Here is a 20,017-nt window from a genome sequence, read left to right as displayed (position 1 = left end):
CGGGTCAGCACAGATGTGTGAAGTTCTGATGTGGGGATGGGGCTGGGGGGCAGGTACGGAACGTCTGAGGGATGAGAGCTAGGAGACAGAGTTGAGCTCTGGTTTCCCAAGAAGATGGGCTCAGGAGGCCACCGGCCATTGGGACACCCAAACAGCCCCCTTGTCCTGCCCACAGCATGTGAACACTTGTGGCCAGACAGGTTTGTTTTGTGTGTCTGTCAGTAGGACTCAATCAGAGCAGTTGTGTGTCCACCAAAACTGCTGTTTGTCAGAGCGTCAGTGGCTGTGGGAGCTGGCTGGGGACCACCTGGGAGGCCCTCCCAAGGCTCTGATGCTGGAAGCAACATACTCAGGATGGGCTTGGGGAAGGGGAGAAGGATGTAAAGTGGGGGAGCTCACGTGGACAGGCTGGAACCTGCGTGGATTCCACTGTCTCAAGCCTGGTGATGCCAGCGTCCTGCCAGAGAAGCTGGTGGCCTCAGGCACTCCTGGATGGGAGGCAGATCCAGAGAGGTGGAGCTGCCCACGCCCGGTCACTGATGCCCACCACATGAGTCAGCGAATCGGGGATGACACGGGTGACCTGCCAGAGTGCCTGCCCCACCCTTCTGAGTGTGAGTGACAGAAAGGGCTCAGCGGCTGGGATTCTGCCCTCCTAATCTCTAGTCTCAGCCAGAGCATCTCCTGCAGCCCCTCCTAACCAGAAGCCCTGGGGTGGGAGCTCTGGGGGCTCAGAGGTCAGCCCAGCCAAGCTGACGGTCACCACGCTTAGTGTGAAGCGGCCCTTCAGGTGCACGTTGATACAGTGGTATGTTGCAACCTGTCAAGGTGGGGGTCAGGTGTGAAGACCGCGTGAGGCACAGGAAGCTGTCCTCCGTGAGTATGCTGGTAGTCAGCTCCCAGCGCCAGTGCTTGGCCAGTGAGAGCTTGAGCCACCGCAGTGACCAGGAGCACAGGAGAGATACCATGGGGCAGGGAGGGGCCAACGCCACTCTGACTTTCAGAGGGTGAATGTTAAGGACTGGATATTTGTATCCTCCCCCACCAAATCCATGTGCTGCCGAAATCCTAATGCCCAATGTAATGGTCTTAGGAAGTGGGGCTTTTGGGAGGTGATTAGTGCCCTTCTGAGAAGAGACAGGAGAGAACTGGCTTTCTCTCTGCTGGGTAAGGATACAAGGAGAAGACAACCGTCTGCAACCCAGGACGACACCTCTCACCAGACACAAGATCTGTCAGTGTCTTCATCTTGGATTTCCAGCCTCTAGAACTGGAGACATAAGTGTTTTTCGTTTAAGCCACCCAGACTAGGGTAATTTGTTGTAGCCACCTGAGCTGACTAAGGCAGTTTGAAAGCAAACTGACACATGCAAAGTGTGAGCCTGAGTTCATCCCGCATGAGGCTAAAATGTGGGCAGCTCAAGCATTTTGGTGCATTTAGGGGGCCTGGGCAGGAAGAGGAAGTGAATCGAGATGGGCGTGAAGCCAGGGTGGAGGAGGGACTGGCTCTCTCCACGGAGCCACCTTCAGGGCAGTCAAGTTTAGCAGACCCAGGTTAATTGCATCCCAGGAGCTGAGCTGGAGGGAGGAACTGACACTTCATGCAATGAGCACTGGCTCTGTTTCCTTAGGGGTCTGGGGTCGGGGGAGGGGCAGAGGAACTGATGGGAGGACTCAAGGTCATGCCACTGCCATGCTGGAAGCCGGGTAGAGAGCAGGAAAAAGGACAAAATGCCTGTGATGCACGGAAAGAGCAAAGCCATGCATTAACGAGGTCTGAGGCTGAGGGCCAATTTGCACAGGAAAGGATGGGTGTCTTTCCCAGGCTTCACCCCCACTTGACCATGAGCTATAGGCTTGGCGCCTAACAACCAGACTTTGCTCACAGCTGACACCCCGTCCACCCCAGGAAGGCACTGATGTGCAGGAGCTCCTGACCCATCTAAAACCAGGGTTTCAAGTTTCTGCATCAGGTATCTTCCCCGCTGTTCCTCTTCTGACCCGTCTGGATGAATTGAACAAGGAATCAACTCGTCAGTGAAAAACAGTCAGTGAGATTTATTCATGTTATTCATTTGCTCAAAAAGTATTATTTGAGCCTCTGTCAGGCATGGTGCTGGGGGCTGGGACATAAAGGGGAGATGGGCAGGAAGGTCCCACTGCACAGAGCCTGTCTGGCAGACAGACGACACCCAGGAGACCTATACCTATCGCATTTCAGTGGTGGCAGACGCTGAAGCAGAAGGGGGCTGAGGAAGGCTGTGTAGAGCACGGGTCCTCCCTGGTCTGGGGTTCCTAGAGAAAAGAAGGGTTGAGGGGAGATATCCACACTGAGTAGGAATTACCCAACTGGGGGAGGCAGAGAGAAACGTGGTGAGGCAAATGGCATATCTGAGGAGTTAAAGGCAGCCCAGCGAAGCCAGAGCTTAGTCTCGCTCTTTGGAAACATGATAGCTGAGGTATCCAGTAACGATAATGATACTATTACCAAATTCTTACTCTTACGGGCTGAAGCCAGTCCCCTCCCCCAACCTATTTGTTGAAGCCCTCATTCCCCAGTATCTCAGAATGCAACTGTATTCAGAGTTAGGATCTTAAAAATGTAATTCAGCAAAATGAGATCACTAGCATGGACCCTAATCGAATATGACTGGTACCCTTATAAAAAGAGATTAGGACACAGACCCACACAGAGGGAAGACCATGTGAAGATACAGGGAGAAGATGGCCATCTACAAATCAAGGAGAAAGACCTCAGAAGGAACCAACTATGCTGACACCTTGCTCTTGGACATCTAAGTTCCAGAACTGTGAGAAAATAAATGTCTGTGTTTTAAGACTCCCAATCTGTGGTTCTGTGTTACGTCAGCCAGAGCAGACTAATACACTTGCTAAGTGCCATGTGTTCTAACTAAGCCCTTTATACCTATGACCTTATTTCTCATGGCAACCCTAAGAAGTGGGCGCCACCACTCTCTCCATTTTGCTGCTGAGGACATCGAGGGACAGGGGTGAGAAGTGAAACCACACACACCCAGAATTTACTGTCTGCATTCAAGTGACTTTACCATTGGACGGTCAGCACGAGCATGACTCCTACTGCAGGACATTCTTGCCCAAGAAGACAAAGTTGCAAATAACTTTAGGGTTTATTTCAGAAACTTTCTAAAAATCCATTTATCTGGGTAAGGGACTACTCAACTTTCTCTCAAAAGGGTAAGTAGTCCTTTCTAAGAAAAACGGATTGATCAACTGGACTCGTCGAGGGACCACATACACTGCAAAGACTTGGTTCACATCCCCCCTCTAAAACCGCATTCCTTTGGATAGGACTCCAACCCAGCTGCACCTCAGATTTGGACTTGAACCCACAATCCCTGACTTGGGAGGGGACTCGAATTCACTGTCTTTTAATTGAAATGGCTCACCTGGACTCAGGACTTACTGAAACTCATGTTCTTTTGTCTTGACACAGAAATAATTTGGTGTGAGGCAAAGTGATGTACAAAGAGTGAGTTTATTAGCGTAGATCACTTGTAAGAGATACATGTGGGCAGGCAGGGGAGCGCAGCCCTGGGAGCAAAGAGGGCTACGTTTTTATAACCAAAGAAAAAGTGGGGAAGAGAGAAGACCACCTTCTTCCTCGTTCTTGGGTAGACAGCAAGGCTTACATCATTAGTTCCTCCTTTGGCCCTATATGGTTTAACTGGGACTGTCATGGTGCTATGTAAATCATATGTATGTTAGAAAAAGTGTGGTAATATGTATTAAAAATGGTAATTCATCTCAGGTTTCTGTATAATGTCCCCTTTCACCTAGTTTATTTCCCCTTTCAGCTATAATCCTGTCTTGGTTGTACGCAAAAATGCTACTCTTCAAGGACCATTAACTCCCCGACTTCATGTAACAAGATTCAGACCCCATATCTATTGTCTTGTACTTTAACAAGACATATGTAGATTGTTGCTTGGTTACTGGATTCTTTTCTTGAGTGGTCGTTAGCCTACAACAGTCTCCCAAACACTTTAAGAATTATTTTTCTATCTTTAATCCCCTAGTGGGATTTCTAAACTAACTCTTTGATTATCTTACTCTATCCCTATCACCTCCTTGCTGTGTTCACCGATCCTATTGCATTGTGAATTTTGCCCAAGGCCAATTAGGCCACCAGCATTGAAAGATCTACCTTAAATCAGACCACCCTAACCTTATAAATATCCCACCTTTGCTTTTCCCCGGACAGGAGTCTACAGAGGCTATAGCTCTCCTCGCCACAGGGAGCAGTAGAATCTGGCTTTGCCTGACTAGCTGGTTATTTTGGTTGTCTTTGTGGGGAGCTGGCAGTCAGCAGAGGTTAAGCAGCTTGTCCTGGATCATGCAGCTAGCGAGTGATGGAGCCAGGATGGGACCCACATAATCTGGCTGCAGCTTCTGTGCTTCAAACTGTGGTGTCTGAGGGTCAGAATCAGAGGGAACTTACAGTCTCCAAGTCCATCCCATGTCTGCCTGACTCTTCCCAGGTGGGCAGCTCCCATTGCTGGGGAGCCATTGGAGGCAATGCAGTACAGAAGAAGGAACAAGGGCTCTGTGTTGACACAGACCAAGCTCATTCATTGACCAGCTGTGTGACTTTCAGCAGGTGACACAATCTCTCTGAACTTTGAATTTCCTGTCATCAAAATGGTATGGGCCACAGCTCACATGATCATGGTGAAGATGAAAAAGAGCTAATGTTTTTTTTTTTGCGGTACGTGGGCCTCTCACTGTTGTGGCCTCTCCCGTTGCGGAGCGCAGGCTCTGGACGCGCAGGCTCAGCGGCCATGGCTCACGGGCCCAGCCGCTCCACGGCATGTGGGATCTTCCCGGACCGGGGCACGAACCCGGTCCCCTGCATCGGCAGGCGGACTCCCAACCACTGCGCCACCAGGGAAGCCCCAAAAGAGCTAATGTTGATCAAGTGCCTGGCACATGGTAGTTGCCCAATAAATGATATAGTCAATCCTGCTTGCTTGGATGGAATGAACATGTTTCCCTGATCGCCTCTCCTCCCCCATCATTCAACTTGCTGTTGCAACAATCATGGACTATTCACCAGCAGTTAGAAGGTTCTAGAACTTTAAGTAAGTCCCTCTTCTCAGAGCCATTTAACCCCTTTCACTTTTGTCTTCAAATCAGTGGAGTTGGAGCAGTAACTCCAGAGAGACATCCCCCCCCACCACCCTGGGCTCTTCCAGACCTAGGGTCCTTTGCTTCTATAGCCTGGGGATGGAAACGGACACTCCATCACTCTTGAAGGAGGGCTCATGGCTCAGCGAGAAGGGCACTGGACAAAGATCCAGGGGCCTTATCCTGTGTGTTACCAATCGTCTGTGTCTTGACCTCCCCACATTTCTTTTGGGGGGATATTGGGAACAGAATGAACTTGCTCTTGGAGAGACTCTCCTATTGCTTCTAGCCACCCACCCAGGCTCAACCCCCACATACAGAGGTCTTATTCTCTTTGTCCAGCAAGAAGGAGTTTTGACGCATCACACTGAACCCAAGAAACCAGGGGTCCCAGGAAGAAGGCAGAGCTGGGATGTAAATGGGAGGGGGTGATGCACATTCTCACATAAAATATGGTTGTGAGGATGTTTATGATGTAAGGCAGGTGGGCAGCATGCAGATGCCATTCTTGTGGCCAGCAGCAGGGCTGGGAGGAAGTACACGATCTCTCCTGTGCTCCGTAGCCACTCCTACTGGGGAGCTACCCAGTCGGCTCACTTCCTTTGACAGGAGACGTTATGTGTTTGCAGAGCATGGACTCAGTCTCCAGGAGTACCTGGTGACACTCCCACATGGGTATTTTGAGAAAGCTAGTGCTCCATTCCCCAACCCCAAACGAAGTGAAAGACTTCTGTATTTGCTGAGGCAGAGAAAAATACTGATCCTTAACTGCAAACAAATGTGAGGATATGTCCCTTTCTCTGTTTAGATTTCTCTTTCATCAAGGAGACGGGGTCCTAGTCAAACAGTTTCCATCAGTTAACACCATAGATTGAGAGTGGCTTTCCTCTGACAGGATGGGCTTTACCTTTCCATCTCAATGATCTGGCTCATTTCTGCTAAGGTTCTATTCCCTCAAACTGCCTCTGTGTCTTTATGGTGCCCCTTCCTGACCTCCCTGCATGTAGCAGTTTTGCCAGGAAGTCAGGATAGAAAGAGGAACGTTTGTTATAGATTCTTTGGAGGCAGATGGTTCTGGGTTCAAATCTTGATTCATGAACCAGCTGGGGGAAGCCTTTGACTCTCTGAACATTGGCTTGAGATATGACATCTATGAATCTTGTGTATTCTGAGAGTGTGTATGCCAGTGCACACCACCCACACATGCCCACCTGTTACACGGTGCTAGCTGATGGGAGCAAAACTGGGGTCTGGCATCTAAGGGGAAAATAATCTTCACGGGGTTGAAGACCAGGGATGATTTATATAATGTAGCCAGCACAGTGCCTGGCAATTGGAGGTGCTCAATAAATGAGAGATTACAAAGAGAAATGGGGGACTTCCCTGGTGGTCCAGTGACTAAGACTCCATGCTCCCAATGCAGGGGGCCCAGGTTCGATCCCTGGTCAGGGAACTAGATCCTGCATGCCGCAAATAAGATCCCACATGCCACAAGGAAGATCAAAGCTATCACGTGCTACAACTAAGACCTGGCTCAGCCAAATTAAATAATAATAAAAAAAAGAGAAATGGAAAAATTGATTTAGAGGAGCAATGGACACACTCAAGTGGCATTGTCCTTGCAGAACAGGCAAAGGCAGAAGAAAGGAAGCAAATGGGATAGGGATAGATTTCATCCTTTCCGTCGATAAAAATGACCACCTGCAGACAATACAGTATGACTGCTGGGTTGGGAATGTGGGAGAGGAGGGTAAGATTTTGCCTCAGTTCCCAGGTTCCAGATCTATTTTGCAGCTTCCAGACTCCATAGAAAACTCTGGAATGCTCTTTGAAAAGAAATGTACCAAGTAACAACCTCACTAGGTCTCAATATTTTCATCTGCAAAAAAATTATAATGCTTATTTCATGTTGTTACAGTTAAATGAGATAAAGTGAAAAGCATATGCGTATAATAGAAATTAGAAAAATGTCAGATGCTTTCCTCTTACCTAGCAGAGTCTCTGGTGGGAGTGTGGTAGAGCCAGGATGAGTAAATGAGATGTGTTTCTTTGAGGGAGAGTCTTGCTGTGACCACAGATAGAAGGTGGGGGGGCATGTGGCAGATTTGGATAATAAAGACTGGGAGATTCAGCCAGGGCTGTGGCAGCAGACGCTGCTGATGACTGGGAGGGGAGGGTGGAGGACAGCCATGCTGGGAGCTTTAGGACTCTTGTCTAGGTTGCTCCATACTGACCAGTCAGGCTTGGAAGTACATAAGAACACTGTCAGATCCTGAAAAAGGGCCATTACGACGGCTCCCGTACTCATCAGCAGGAATGTTTTTGGCCTTTGTCTATTGGCCAAAAGGAGGGCCACCCTGGAGTCCTGCCAGTGAAACTGCTCAGAAACTGGTGAATTCTGAGGGTGTGTGTGTGTACACACCCTGTCCCCTCACACCCCACATGGAGTGGCTTTTCACCTTACCTTTTCTCCAGCACCAAATGAGATCAGCTGTTGATGTTACAGTGCTGATAGGTGTGTGCTGGTATCTCACTGTGGCTTTCGCTGGAATTTTCCTAATGTCAAATGATGTTGATTATCTTTTCATGTGCTTATTTGCCACTTGTATATTTCCTCTGTGAAACGTCTCTTCATGTCTTTTGGCCATTTTCTAATTGGACTATTTGACTTTTATTGCTGAGTTTTGAGAATTCATTATATATTCTAGATACTAGCCCTTTGTCAGATATGTGGTTTGCACACCTCTCTTTTCTGTAGCCTGTATTTTCATCCTCTTAACAGGATCTTTCACAGGGCAAACATTTTCCTTGGAATAAAACTTAATTTTTCTTTTCATGAATTGTGCTTTTGGTGTCATCTAAGTATGCTTTGCCTCATCCTAGATTCTGAAGCTTTTCTCTCATGTTTTACACTAAAGATTTTATAGTTTTATGTTTTACATTTAATCCCATGATCCATTAAGTTAATTTTTAAAATAATGTGTGAGACTTAAGTCAAGGTCGTAAGCCTATGGATGACCAACTGCTCCAGTGTCATTTGTTGAAAAGGCATCTTAAGTAGTTTTTAATGGGTAAAATCATCTAGACCTGGAGGTGCTGGATGTGGAGGTGCTGCTAAGCACCCCAGCAGCCCTTGCAGCGTCTTTGAACTCCCCTACTGAGCTTTCTAAGAACCACGCAGTTGTTGATGTTGTGGATCTCAATGGCCTGAGCCAATGAGTCATCACACCTACCTCCTCACCCCTGGACTCAGTCCTACTACTCTGCCCCCAAGCGAGGTGCCCTGAACCATTATACTTGGGTCACAGCACACTCCAGCATGCCCCCATCTGCAGGTGAAGGTTTTTCCTTACTGAAGTCAGTCTGTAAGTCTGGAAAAGGTAACTGCCTTCTTCAGATGAGCAGATACATGTGCAAGTTTACCGGGATCATGAAGAATCAGGGAAACATGATACCACTAAAGGAACAAGGTAAACTTCCAGTAACTGACCCCAAAGAAACGGCTATCCATGAATTACCTGACAGAATTCAAAATAATTCTTCTAAAGATGCTCAGAGAGCTACAAGAGAACATAGGTAAATAATTTAATGGAATCAAGAAAACAATACAAGAGCAAAATGAGAAGTTAACAAGGAGATAGAAGAAAAAAAACAAAACAAAAAAATCAAAACAAACAAACAAACAAAAAACCACCAAACAGAAATTTTGGAACTGAAGAGTAAAATGACTGAGCTGAAAAATTCAATAGAGAGCTTCAACAGCAGACTTGACCAAGCAGAAAAATCAGTGAGCTTGAAGACAGATCAATTAAAATTACCCAATCAGAAGGGTAAAAAAAAATTAGAATTAAAAAAGAAATAAGGCCTAGGAAAAACGTTTAAGAGAAAAATTCACACACCATTGGAGTACTGAAGAAGAGGGGTAGAAAGTTTATTTGAAGAGATAGTGGGTAGATTTGGACATCCAAGTTCATGAAGCTAACAGGTCACCCCAAAATTTCAATCCAAAACAATCTTCCCTGAGACACATTGTAATAAAACCATCAAAGATCAAATATAAAGAGAGAATTTTAAAAGCAGCAAGAGAAAAATTTTCTTTTATACAAGGGAACTGACATAAGGCTATAACAGATTTCTCAGCAGAAACCCTGCAGGATGGAATAGAATGTATTATTTCAAAAAAAGCTGCCAAACAGAATACTTTACCCAGCAATGTTGTCCTTCATAAATGAAGGCAAGATAAAGACTTTCCCTAACAAACAAAAGTTGATGGAGATCATCACCACTATTCCTGCCTTACAAAAATGCTGAAAGGAGTTCTTCAACCTGAAATGAAAGGATGCTATTAAGTAATACAAAAACATTTGAAAATATACAACACACTGGTAAAGGTAAATATATAGTCAGGTTCAGAATACTCTAATTTAATATGATGATGGGTTAACCATAGCTCTAGTGTAAAGGGTAAAGGTCAAAATTATTTAAAATAGTTTTAGCTACAATAATTTGATAATGAATACATAATATAAAATATGTAACTTGTTACATCAAAAACATAAATGAGGGTGGAGTGAAAAGGTAGAGTTTTTGTATGTGATTAAAGTTAAATTGTTATCAGTGTTAAATGGATTGTTATATCTATAAGATGTTTTATGTAATATGGTAACTACAAAGCAAGAACTTACAGTAAATTCACAAAAGGTGAAGAGAAGGGAATCAAAGCATACCACTACACAATATCAATTCACAAAGGAAGGCAGCATGCAAGGTATAAAGGAACAAAGGAACTACAAAACATCCAGAAAATAATAAGATGGCATTAGTACGTTCTTACCTATCAATAATTACTCTAAATGTAAATCTGTTGAATTCTCCAATCAAAAGACATGGAGTCTCTGGATAGGTTAAAAAACAAGATCCAACTATATGCTGACTACAAGAGACTCACTTCAGCTTTAAGGATACACACACACAGGTTCAAAGTGACGAGGTGGAAAATATATTCCATGAAAGTGGAAACCCAAAGAGAAAATGGATAGCTATACTAATATCAGACAAAATAGACTTTAAGCCAAAAATGGTAACAATAGACAAAGAAGGTCATTATATATAATAAAGAGATCAATTCATCAAGAATTAACCATTGTAAATATATTTGCACTCAATATAGGACATCTAAGTATATTGGATTTGAACCAAACTTTAGAGCAATGGACCTAGCAGACATATACAGAACATTTCACCCAACAGCAGCAGAATACATTCTTCTCAAGTACCCATTCTCCAGGATAGATATTATGATAGTCACAAAACAAGTCTTAGCAAATTTAGGAAGACTGAAATCTTACCAAATATCTTTTCTGAACACAGTGGAATGAAAGTAGAAATCAACAACAGGAGGAAAGTTGGAAAATTCACAAATACATGGAAATTAAACAACACACTCTTGAACAACTAATAGATCAAAGGAGAAATTAAAAGGCAAGGGAAAAATATCTTGAAATAAATGAAAGTGGAAACAGGACATACCGAAACAGGTGGGAAACTGGAAGAGCAGTTCTAAGGGGGAAATTTATAACAGTAAATGCATATATTGAGAAAAAAGAAAGATCTCAAATAAACAACCTAATTTTACACCTCAAAGAACTAGAAAAAGAACAAATGAAGCCCAAAGTTAGCAGAAGGAAGGAAATGACAAAGACCAGAGCAGAAATAAATGGAATAGGGAGGAGAAAAATAGAACAAAATTGACAAACTTTTAGCTAGACTTACCAACAAAAAAAGGGAAAGAACTCAAATAAATAAAATCAGAAATTAAAGAGAAGATATTCCAACTGATATCGCAGAAATACAAAGAATTATAAGTGACAGCTATGAACAATTATATGCCAACAAGTTGGATAACCTAGAAGAAATGGATACATTTCTAGAAACACACTACCTATCAAGACTGAATCAAGAAGAAATAGAAAATCTGAATAGACCAATCATGAAAAAGGAGATTGAATCAGTAATCAAAAACATTGTAACAAAGAAAAGCTCAGGGAAAGATAGTTTCATTGGTGAATTCTACCAAACATTTAAAGAAGAATTAACACTAATCCATATCAAAATTTTCTAAAAAATTGAAGAGGAGGGAACAGTCCTAAACTCATTTTATGAGGCCAGCATCACCCTAATACAAAGCCAGATAAGGCCACTACAGGAAAAGAAAACTACAGGCCAATATCTCTCAACAAAAATTCTCAACAAAATATTAGCAAGTCAAATTCAACATCACATCAAAAGGATCATACACCATGATCAAGTGGGATTTATCTCTGCAATGCAAAGACAGTTCAACATATGAAAATCAATCAATGTGTACACCACACTAATAGAATGAAAGATACAAATCATAAGATTATCTCAATAGATGCAGAATAAGCATTTGACAAAATATTACATCCTTCCATTATAAAAAACATTTAACAAATTGTGTAGAGAAGAAACATATCCTAATGAAATAAAGACCATATATGACAAACCCACAGATAACACTGTACTCAAAGGTGAAAGACTGAAAACTTTTCCTTTAAGATCAGTACAAGATAAGGATGTCCACCCACCACTTTTGTTCAGCATAGTACTGGAGGTCCTAGCCAGAGAAATCTGGCAGAAAAGAAATAAAAGTTATCCATATCAGGAAGGAAAAAGTAAAATTGTTTTTGCTTGCAGATGATATGATCTTATACATAGAAAATCCAAAGATTCCACCAAAAACTTTTAGAATTAATCAATGAATTCAGTAAAGCTGCAGGATACAAATTTAACATACAGAAATATTTCATTTCTATACACTAACAACATTATATATGAAAAATATATGAAAAAATCCCATTCACAATAGCATCCAAAACAATAAAATACTTAGGAATAAATTTAACTAAGGAGGTGAAAGATCTGTACACTGAGTACTATAATACTTTAATGACAGAGATTGAAGAAGACACAAACAAATGCAAAGAAATCTCATGTTTATGAATTGGAAGAATTAATATCATTAAAATGTCTGTACTACTCAAAGCCATCTATAGAATCAATTCTAATGACATTTTTCACAGAAATAGAATGGACAATCCTAAAGTTTGTATGGAACCACAAATTACCTGGAATAGTCAAAGCAATCTTGAGAAAAAAACAAAGCTGGAGGCATCACACTTCTTGATTTCAAACTGTGCTACAAAGCTATAGTAATCAAAACAGTATGGTGCTGGCATAAAAACACACATACTAATGGAGCAGATTGACAGCCCAGAAATAAGCCTTTGCATATATGGTCAATTAATATTTGACAAGGAAGCCAAGCATACTCAATGGGAAAATATAGTCTCTTCAATAAATGATGTTGGGAAAACTAGATAACTGCATGCAGAAGAATGATAGTGGCCCCAGTCTTACACCACTCACAAAAATTAACTTGAAATGGATTAAAGACTTAAAAATAAGACCTGAAACTCTAAACTCCTAGAAAAGAAAACAGGAAAAAACCCCTTGATGTTGGTCTTAGCAATGAATGTTTTTTTTGGATTTGACACCAAAAGCAAAGGCAACAAAAACAGAAATAAACAAGTGGCACTGTATCAAACTAAAAAGCTTCTCCACAGCAAAAGAAACCATCAACAAAATGAAAAGGCAACCTATGCAATGGGAGAAAATACTTGTAAGACATATATCTAATAAGGTGTTAATATCCAAAATATATTAAAAAAAACTCATACAACTCAATAGAAAAAAAAAAACCCAAACAATTCAATTAAAAAATGGGCAGAGGATATGAATAGACCTTTTCTAAAGAAGACATACAAATGGCCAGTAAGTTCATGGAAAAGGTGCTCAACATCACTAACCATTAGGGAAATGCAAATTCAAGCAATGAGATATCACCTCACACCTGTTAGAATTGCTGCTATCAAAAAGACAAGAAATAACAAGTGCTGGTGAGGATGTGGAAAAAAGGGAACCCTTGTGCACTTTTAGTGGAAATGTGAATTTGTGTAACCACTGTGGAAAACAGCATGGAGTCTCCTAAAAAATGAAAACTATCAGTAGAACTACCATATGATCCATCAATCCCACTTCTGGTTATATTTCCAAAGGAAGTGAAAACAGCTTCTTGAAGACATATCTGTACTCACATGTTCATTGCAGCATTATTCACAATAGCCAAGATAAGGAACCAACCCACAGGTCTGTCAACAGATGAATGGATAATGGAATATTATTGAGTCACGGGAAAGAAGGAAATCCTGCCATTTGCAACAACGTGGATGGATCATGAAGGCTTTATGCTAAGCGAAATAAGTCAGACAAAGACAAATACTACATGATATCACTTATATGTGGAATCTTAAAAAACCAAAATCATAGAGTAGAATGGTGGTTGCGAGGGGCTAGGGTGTGGGAGAAATGGGCAGATTTTAAACTTCTAGTTTAAAGATGAATCATTTCTGGAGATCTAATGTGCAGCAGTACAGCATGATTATTATAGTTCATAATGCTGTATTATATACTTGAAACTTGCTAAGAGAGTAGATCTTAAATGTTCTCACCACACAAAAAAGTAGTTGTGTGACTCGGTGGAGATGATTGCTAATGCTATGGTGGTAACCACTTTGCAATATATAAGTATATAAAATTGACATGTTGTTCTCCTTAAACTAACACAATGTCATATGTCAGTTTTATCTGGAAAGCTGGAAAGAATATTTTTAGATGCATTCATCACAGTTATTTTAAAATTTATATCAGCTCTGACATCTGGGTACCTTGCAGATTGGTTTCTGTTGTCTGCTTTTTCTCTTGATCTTGTTTTTGTGTGTCTGATAATATTTGTTTGAACACTGGACACTGTAAATGAAACATAGCAGTGGCTCTAGATGGTATTCTTTTCCTTCTGACTGTATTTACTCTCTCCTTCAGCAGTGATATAGAGTGAGAACAGGGCTCTTCAATTTTGTCCGCGACGGTGGGGCCTTCAGTCTGAGCTCCATCCTCTGTAAGGATCAGTCTGCTGCTGGTACACCCCCTCTTTTAAGCTATAACCTTTCCAACCAATACCCTGGGGGTATTTATCAAAGTTTATCTTCCTATGTGGGTCGTGGAGGCCAACTTTTAGTTCCCTAGTATACAAATCTCTGATAAATTGCATTTCAGATCCTTTCTGTTTGATTTCTGTCTTTGGAAATCTGAAGCCTATGCTGTTTAAGTATAGGTGGGCACCTTGGAGGAGGGGGAGGAAACAGATACAGTGCGTTTGTTTCATTTTTCTGCACCTCCCTGCTTTCAGGGACCTGGACCCCTCACGTTCAGTGTGGGCAAGCTAGAACTCCAACTTCTCAATCCGCAGTTCCATGATATTGCCAAAGCTCTATGGACTATGGACTCTATCTATGGACTCCTCGCCTTGGGACATGGCTTGCTGCTGACAAAACCCTCCACTGCCTCTCCCCCAGCCTGCCCTGCCCACCTGCTTTCCCCGGAGTCTGTTGGTGGGTTCTTTTCTCAGGTTTGCTTTGGACCCACATGGGCTTGGGAGCCTCTCATTGGCCTCTTACCTGGGCCTCTCCCTCCAGCCATATTTCTTGGAGTTCCTGACCCTATCAAAGTCTCTTGCCCCTCCTCTGCAATGCTGAATCCTCGATGAAAACACTCCTCCCTCCCTTCCGCCTTCCCTGGCCTCTCACAGTTGAAGACACCACCTCTGGGAGGCCTTCCTGGATTCTTGGCTGGGTGAGCTGGAGATGCCTGCAGCTGGGTACCCACAGCTGCCCTTGGCCGTGGTACTCTCTGCCCAGGCTGCTGTTTATGTTCTGTTATGTCTTGCCCTGGTCTCTGTAGCCCCACCCCCACCCCAGGGAGTGGCCCGCACTGCTGGATAGTGATGCTGCAGTCAGCCTGCTTCCAGCCTGGCCGCCGGCTCCAAGGGGGGAACACCAGCAGGGTCAAAGGAGACAGGAAACCCTGTTTTAGGAGCTGGGCCATGGGCCCCAGCAGGATTTCAGTGGACTGCAGGAGGCGAAGGGAACAAGGCACTGAATTTGGACCCACAGCATGAACAAATATAGGATGGCAAATATGAACCCAGTGGGCATACCAACCTGACTAGAACATCTCATCCCGTACTCTGTGCTCAGATGGGGAAACAGATGCAGAGGAGGGAACCTAGAACCTCAATGTCAGAGCCAGGATTCGAGTCCAGGGTCTGGGCTGCCCGTCCACAGCTCTGGCCTCAGACCTGCTTCCTTTCAGCCCCCAGGAGCTGACCTGCAGACCAGGGCCCTGGATCTGGGCGTGGCCTCCCATTCATTCTATGGGCGTGGCCTCCCATTCATTCTCTGGGCGTGGCCTCCCATTCATTCTCTGGGCGTGGCCTCCCATTCGGTCTCTGGGCGTGGCCTCCCATTCAGTCCCTGGGGAGAGCCTGGGCCAAATCTGAGAGCCTGGGGAATCAGTGAGGAGGGGCACAGGGATGAGGCAAAAGGGCAGAGCCATGCCTGGGGGTCCCAGGGGTTCCATTTAACTCAGCAGCCTTGGGGGCTGAGAAGGAAAGGAATCTGGAGGGAGATGGAGCAGGGCAAGGCAACCTTCCGGAGCGCAGGCTCAGCGGCCATGGCTCACGGGCCCAGCGGCTCCGCGGCATGTGGGATCTTCCCGGACCAGGGCGCGAAACTGTGTCCCCTGCATCGGCAGGCGGACTCTCAACCACTGCGCCACCAGGGAAGCCCTGAGCCGGTATATTTTATTGTCAGCAGTACCAGTGATCCACCAGCGACCTGGGAGGCGCCAGAGTGGACATCCTGGCCGGGACGTGGGTGAGGTCTGCTACTGATGTGACTTGGAGCCTGTTTTCTGGTTTCTTCTGCTAGTCCCCGCTCTTGCTGGGGCCTCCGGCTGGCCCCTTACCACCTCTGTTCCACACCTAGACATGGGGACGCCTCGAGGGAGCCAGGCCGTTGCTGCCCTCATCTCTGGTGTTGGAACCAGCTGAGGCTAGTGTGATCCTGCAGAGCTGCCACTGCTGGGACCAGTAAAGGGATCTTTCTGGAAGGAAAGGGTGGTGGCCTGGCAGGAAGAGGGTGAGGACATGAGACAGTCCTCGCGGACCCACATGGGGAGGATCGCAGTGTCGACTGCCACTGTGCAGGACCCTGCAGGAAGCGGATGGCACAGTCCATCAGAACATGAGGAGGGTGTTTTAACAGAGGCAATTTACAAAGCATGGGCATAGGGAAACCCCAAGAGAGAGTGTGGTCTCCCGGGCCTCAGAACTTCGGAACTGTTACCACCCCAGGTTAGAAGGGTCGGGGGAGGGAGAGTTACCAGAACCCAGAGATAAGAGAGCTTCCTGACAGCACCTGAGACCTTTGTTCAGCTGAAGGTGACAAGCGGCCTGCTGGGTCCCTGCTGAGAAAGGAGAAGCAGGCCTGCTTCTGCCTCTGACCTCCTGCTGGCCAAACCCAACCAGGAGCAGAGGGCAAGGGGTGCATGTTCGTAGTCTGTGCAGTCAGGGAGCAGGGTGGCAAAGGGTGGAGGGGTCGCTGCAGAGGGATGATGACAGCTATGGGTAGGGGAAACTTTGTGGATCGGGTGGAGACTTGGGGCATGGCTGCAGCTCTGTCCCGGGTGCCTGGCCCTGGGTGGGTCTGCTCACACTGGGGGCTGATGGTGGCCCTCCTGAGTCCCGGCCCTTGATCCTAGACTCCTTTGGCTGTGAGGCCCCGGGAGCCAGACTTGGGGTCGCTAGCCTTGCTGCCCCCAGGCCGACACAGCTTCCCCTCCGTGGGAGTTCTGGATGTCCCAGGACCTCCTTTTCTGCCTCCTTCTCCTTCTTCTTTTTCTTCTTCTCGAGCCAGAAAATGTAACATCTGGGCCAGGAATCAGGGTGGAGATGGGTCAGTCTAGGAGTAGGCGTGTCTTCCTTGGGGATGCTGGGGCTTGGAGCAGGCACTCAACCACCTCCAGCTAGGGCCGCCAGGGGCAGGGCAATGCCGAGGCTCACAGCCCACACGAAGGTCCTCCTGGTCCCTGTGGGGGGTGGAAAGGGGGAGCCAGTGTTTGGGCAGCAGGCAGGGCCATCTCAGCTCTGAGAGGAGACTGCATTCTCTCCTTCTTTAATTCACCCACTCAGTCACCTGTTTGCAGACACTGAGCACCTACTGTGTGCCCACCTACATCTAAGGATGAGTGAGACAGGATCCTTGCTCTCTAGGAGGGAGACAAGCAAACGATTCTGCTGTGGTGTCCCAGGGAAGCGGGGCAGGGCAGGAAGGAGGAGAGATCTGGGGGAACGCCCATGAGCCTGGAGAGAGGGAGCTGGTCAGAGGCAGCTTCTCGGGAAACAGGACTTCTGAGCTGGACTTTGAAAGACCAGTAGGAGTTTAGATCAGATGGTCAAGGGGCCAAACTGTGTTCCAGGCAGAGGACACAGAATGTTCAAGGACAGAAGCATGAAGCCGTTTGTCCAGCGTGTCAGCAGCTCCATGTGGCTGGGGAGGGGGGAGGTGAGCAGGGCCTCCCAAGAAGGAGGGTGGACTTTATCTGGGGGCCCCTGGGAAAGTTATAACAGGAAGGGTTGAAGGTAGACTGGCTCCTTGGGAAAGGGTTCTTTGATTGCTGAGTAAGATGGGGCCAACAGGGTCTCAGAGGCCAGTTAGGAGAAGCTGCCATAATCCAGGTGAGAGGTGAGGCTGCCTGAGGAGTGGTAGATGCTGGAAGGACCATATGGCAACACACCGAAGAATTGTTTAGCAAGACCTGGTGACTACAGGCACTGAGTGAGGGGGAGGGGACTCCTGGTTTAGGAGGTCGAGAGCTTGAATGGGACATTTGCTGAGAGGGGTCCTGAGGGAAGAGCAGATTTGGGGGTGGAGAAGGGTTTGGACATGTCCCCAGGCATGCTGGTTTTGAGGACCTGACAGACCCCCAGGGGGCATGTCCTAGATGCAGGTGGCTCTGAAGCTGGACACGTGGAATCCAGACATCTTGAGAGGTGCTACCTTCCCCAGGGAGGATGGAGAGCAAGGAGGGGTATTGGTATAGACAAGAAAGACAGTCCAGACAGAGACAACAGTGGACTTGGAGGTGGAGGTGGGGAGGCTGCAGGCCAAGATGGCTGGCTGGCCACTGACCTGGGCAGAGAGTGGGGTCTTGGCAGGTGAGGAAGTGTGTCTTGCAGTTGGCACAGCTGATGACCTCCAGTGTGGAGCGGATGTCTGAGAGAGAGAAGGGGCAGGAGCCTTAGCGAGGGTCAGGTGCCCCTCAGCCCTCACCCAGGCCTGGTCCCCAAAATACTCACCACAGGACTTGTTGCAGGCTGCCCGGGAGGGTGAGATGGTAGAGAGACTGAGGTTCTGGGCAGACAGAGCCGGGAGAGGTCGGGGTGTGAGCAGGAAACGAAGCTGGGAGAAGGTGTGGTCAGGCACCCTGAGCCAGGGAAGGGTGAGGTCTCCTGGGGAGGGGCCTGGGGGCAGGGATCTGCAGATTGGACTCTGCCTCCTTAGGTCTCCGGGAGGTGAAGGGCTGGGGGGCAGGCAGGGGCCAGCCCTACCTCTCACCCTTCTCCTTTAGCTCTTCACATAGGTCCTCCAGATGCTTGGAAAACTGCTGCTTCAGGACATGAACCTCTTCCAGAAGTGATGGTTTATCTGGGTGGAGCAGGAAGGAAGAAGCCATCTACATTTCATAGATGGAATCAATAATTTTCTCAAGGTCGGGAATTCAAACCAGGTTTTTCAGACAGAGACTCTGCAGTGCACACAGATAGTTGCTGTCTCTGACCCCACCCTTCACAACACCTCCGCACCCCCCGATAGTGGTCTTCTGGGAATGCCTTGGAGGGCCAGGTTTTGTCAACCCAAACCCTGGGGCCCTAAGACACTAAGCTTCCTCACCATCTCGAAACTTCTTAATGGCTTTATCTATGTGAGTGAATAATGTTCCTGCTGTTTCCTCCAAATGGTCTTGACCTGAGAATGGGATTTGGGACACAGGGAAGTCAGGGGACTAAGGTCCTGGGCCAGGTAAAGGGGTCAGCCCTGACCCCTGGTCTCCTGGCTGAGCCTCACCAAGATACCAGGATTCGAGGAAAGCATGATTGTCCAGAAATAGGGAGTGGAGGCTGTGGGAGAGCTCCACAGGTGGCCCTGGGGTGCCCCGTAGAATCTGCAGGTCATAGTCTATCAGTGCAGGCAGCTCTGGCCAGCAGTGGAGACAGCTCTTCCCATTGGCGGTGGGCAAGAGACAGCTGAGCAGGAGAAGCAGCATCTTCTGGGGTCTTCCCTCAATGCCTTTACCACACTGCCTGGCAGTTCTACATGGAACACTGGCACCCTGTCGCCCTGGGAACCACATTCTCTTTGCAGAACAAAAGTAAATTCCATAGGGTAAGGTGAAGGCCAGCCATGGCACAAACCTGGGCTTTGACATCAGAGCCAAGTGAGGACCTTGATATCCTCCTTTGAAGGTGGGGTCACCGATCCTCATTGAGGACGGTTCTTGTGAGGATCAGAGAGATGGTTGTGCTGCCTGTGGCTGGTCCTCAGCCCCCCTGATGGCATTTACTATGTATGGAATTGTTCACAGGCTGAAATTTGGAAGGCCAGGAGAGAGCAGCATAGAGAGAAGGTTAGTTGTTTAAAGAGTCTGCATCACTTTTCCACATAGAAGTGGTCAGCCATGGGAAGCTTATGGAACATATGTCTTTTTCATGGCGCATATAAACTGGCTGCTGTCTTGTGCCTGGTCAAGCCAGAGGGACTTCAATAGCTATTCCCATCACAGTGTAGGCAGACAGTGTAGACAGAATGTAAAC

The 20,017-nt window shown here is 46.4% G+C and overlaps 1 protein-coding gene across 1 annotated transcript; it reads right to left on the bottom strand.

Moving 5' to 3' along the window:
• Positions 1–16,947: 16,947 nt before the first annotated feature.
• Positions 16,948–19,470, bottom strand: TEX51 (testis expressed 51). The gene is made up of 6 exons (XM_060301539.1): positions 19,272–19,470; positions 19,098–19,172; positions 18,762–18,851; positions 18,336–18,419; positions 17,164–17,232; positions 16,948–17,072 (listed from the first exon to the last, which is right to left on the bottom strand). The coding sequence occupies exons 1-6, from the start codon at positions 19,468–19,470 to the stop codon at positions 16,948–16,950; spliced, it is 642 nt and encodes a 213-aa protein (XP_060157522.1).
• Between the last annotated feature and the right edge of the window lie 547 nt (positions 19,471–20,017).

Source organism: Globicephala melas, chromosome 7 (genome assembly GCF_963455315.2).
Source record: "Globicephala melas chromosome 7, mGloMel1.2, whole genome shotgun sequence".
NCBI lineage: Eukaryota > Metazoa > Chordata > Mammalia > Artiodactyla > Delphinidae > Globicephala > Globicephala melas.
The sequence above is the reverse complement of the archived record's forward strand: the minus strand, read 5'-3'. Positions and strand labels throughout refer to the sequence as shown.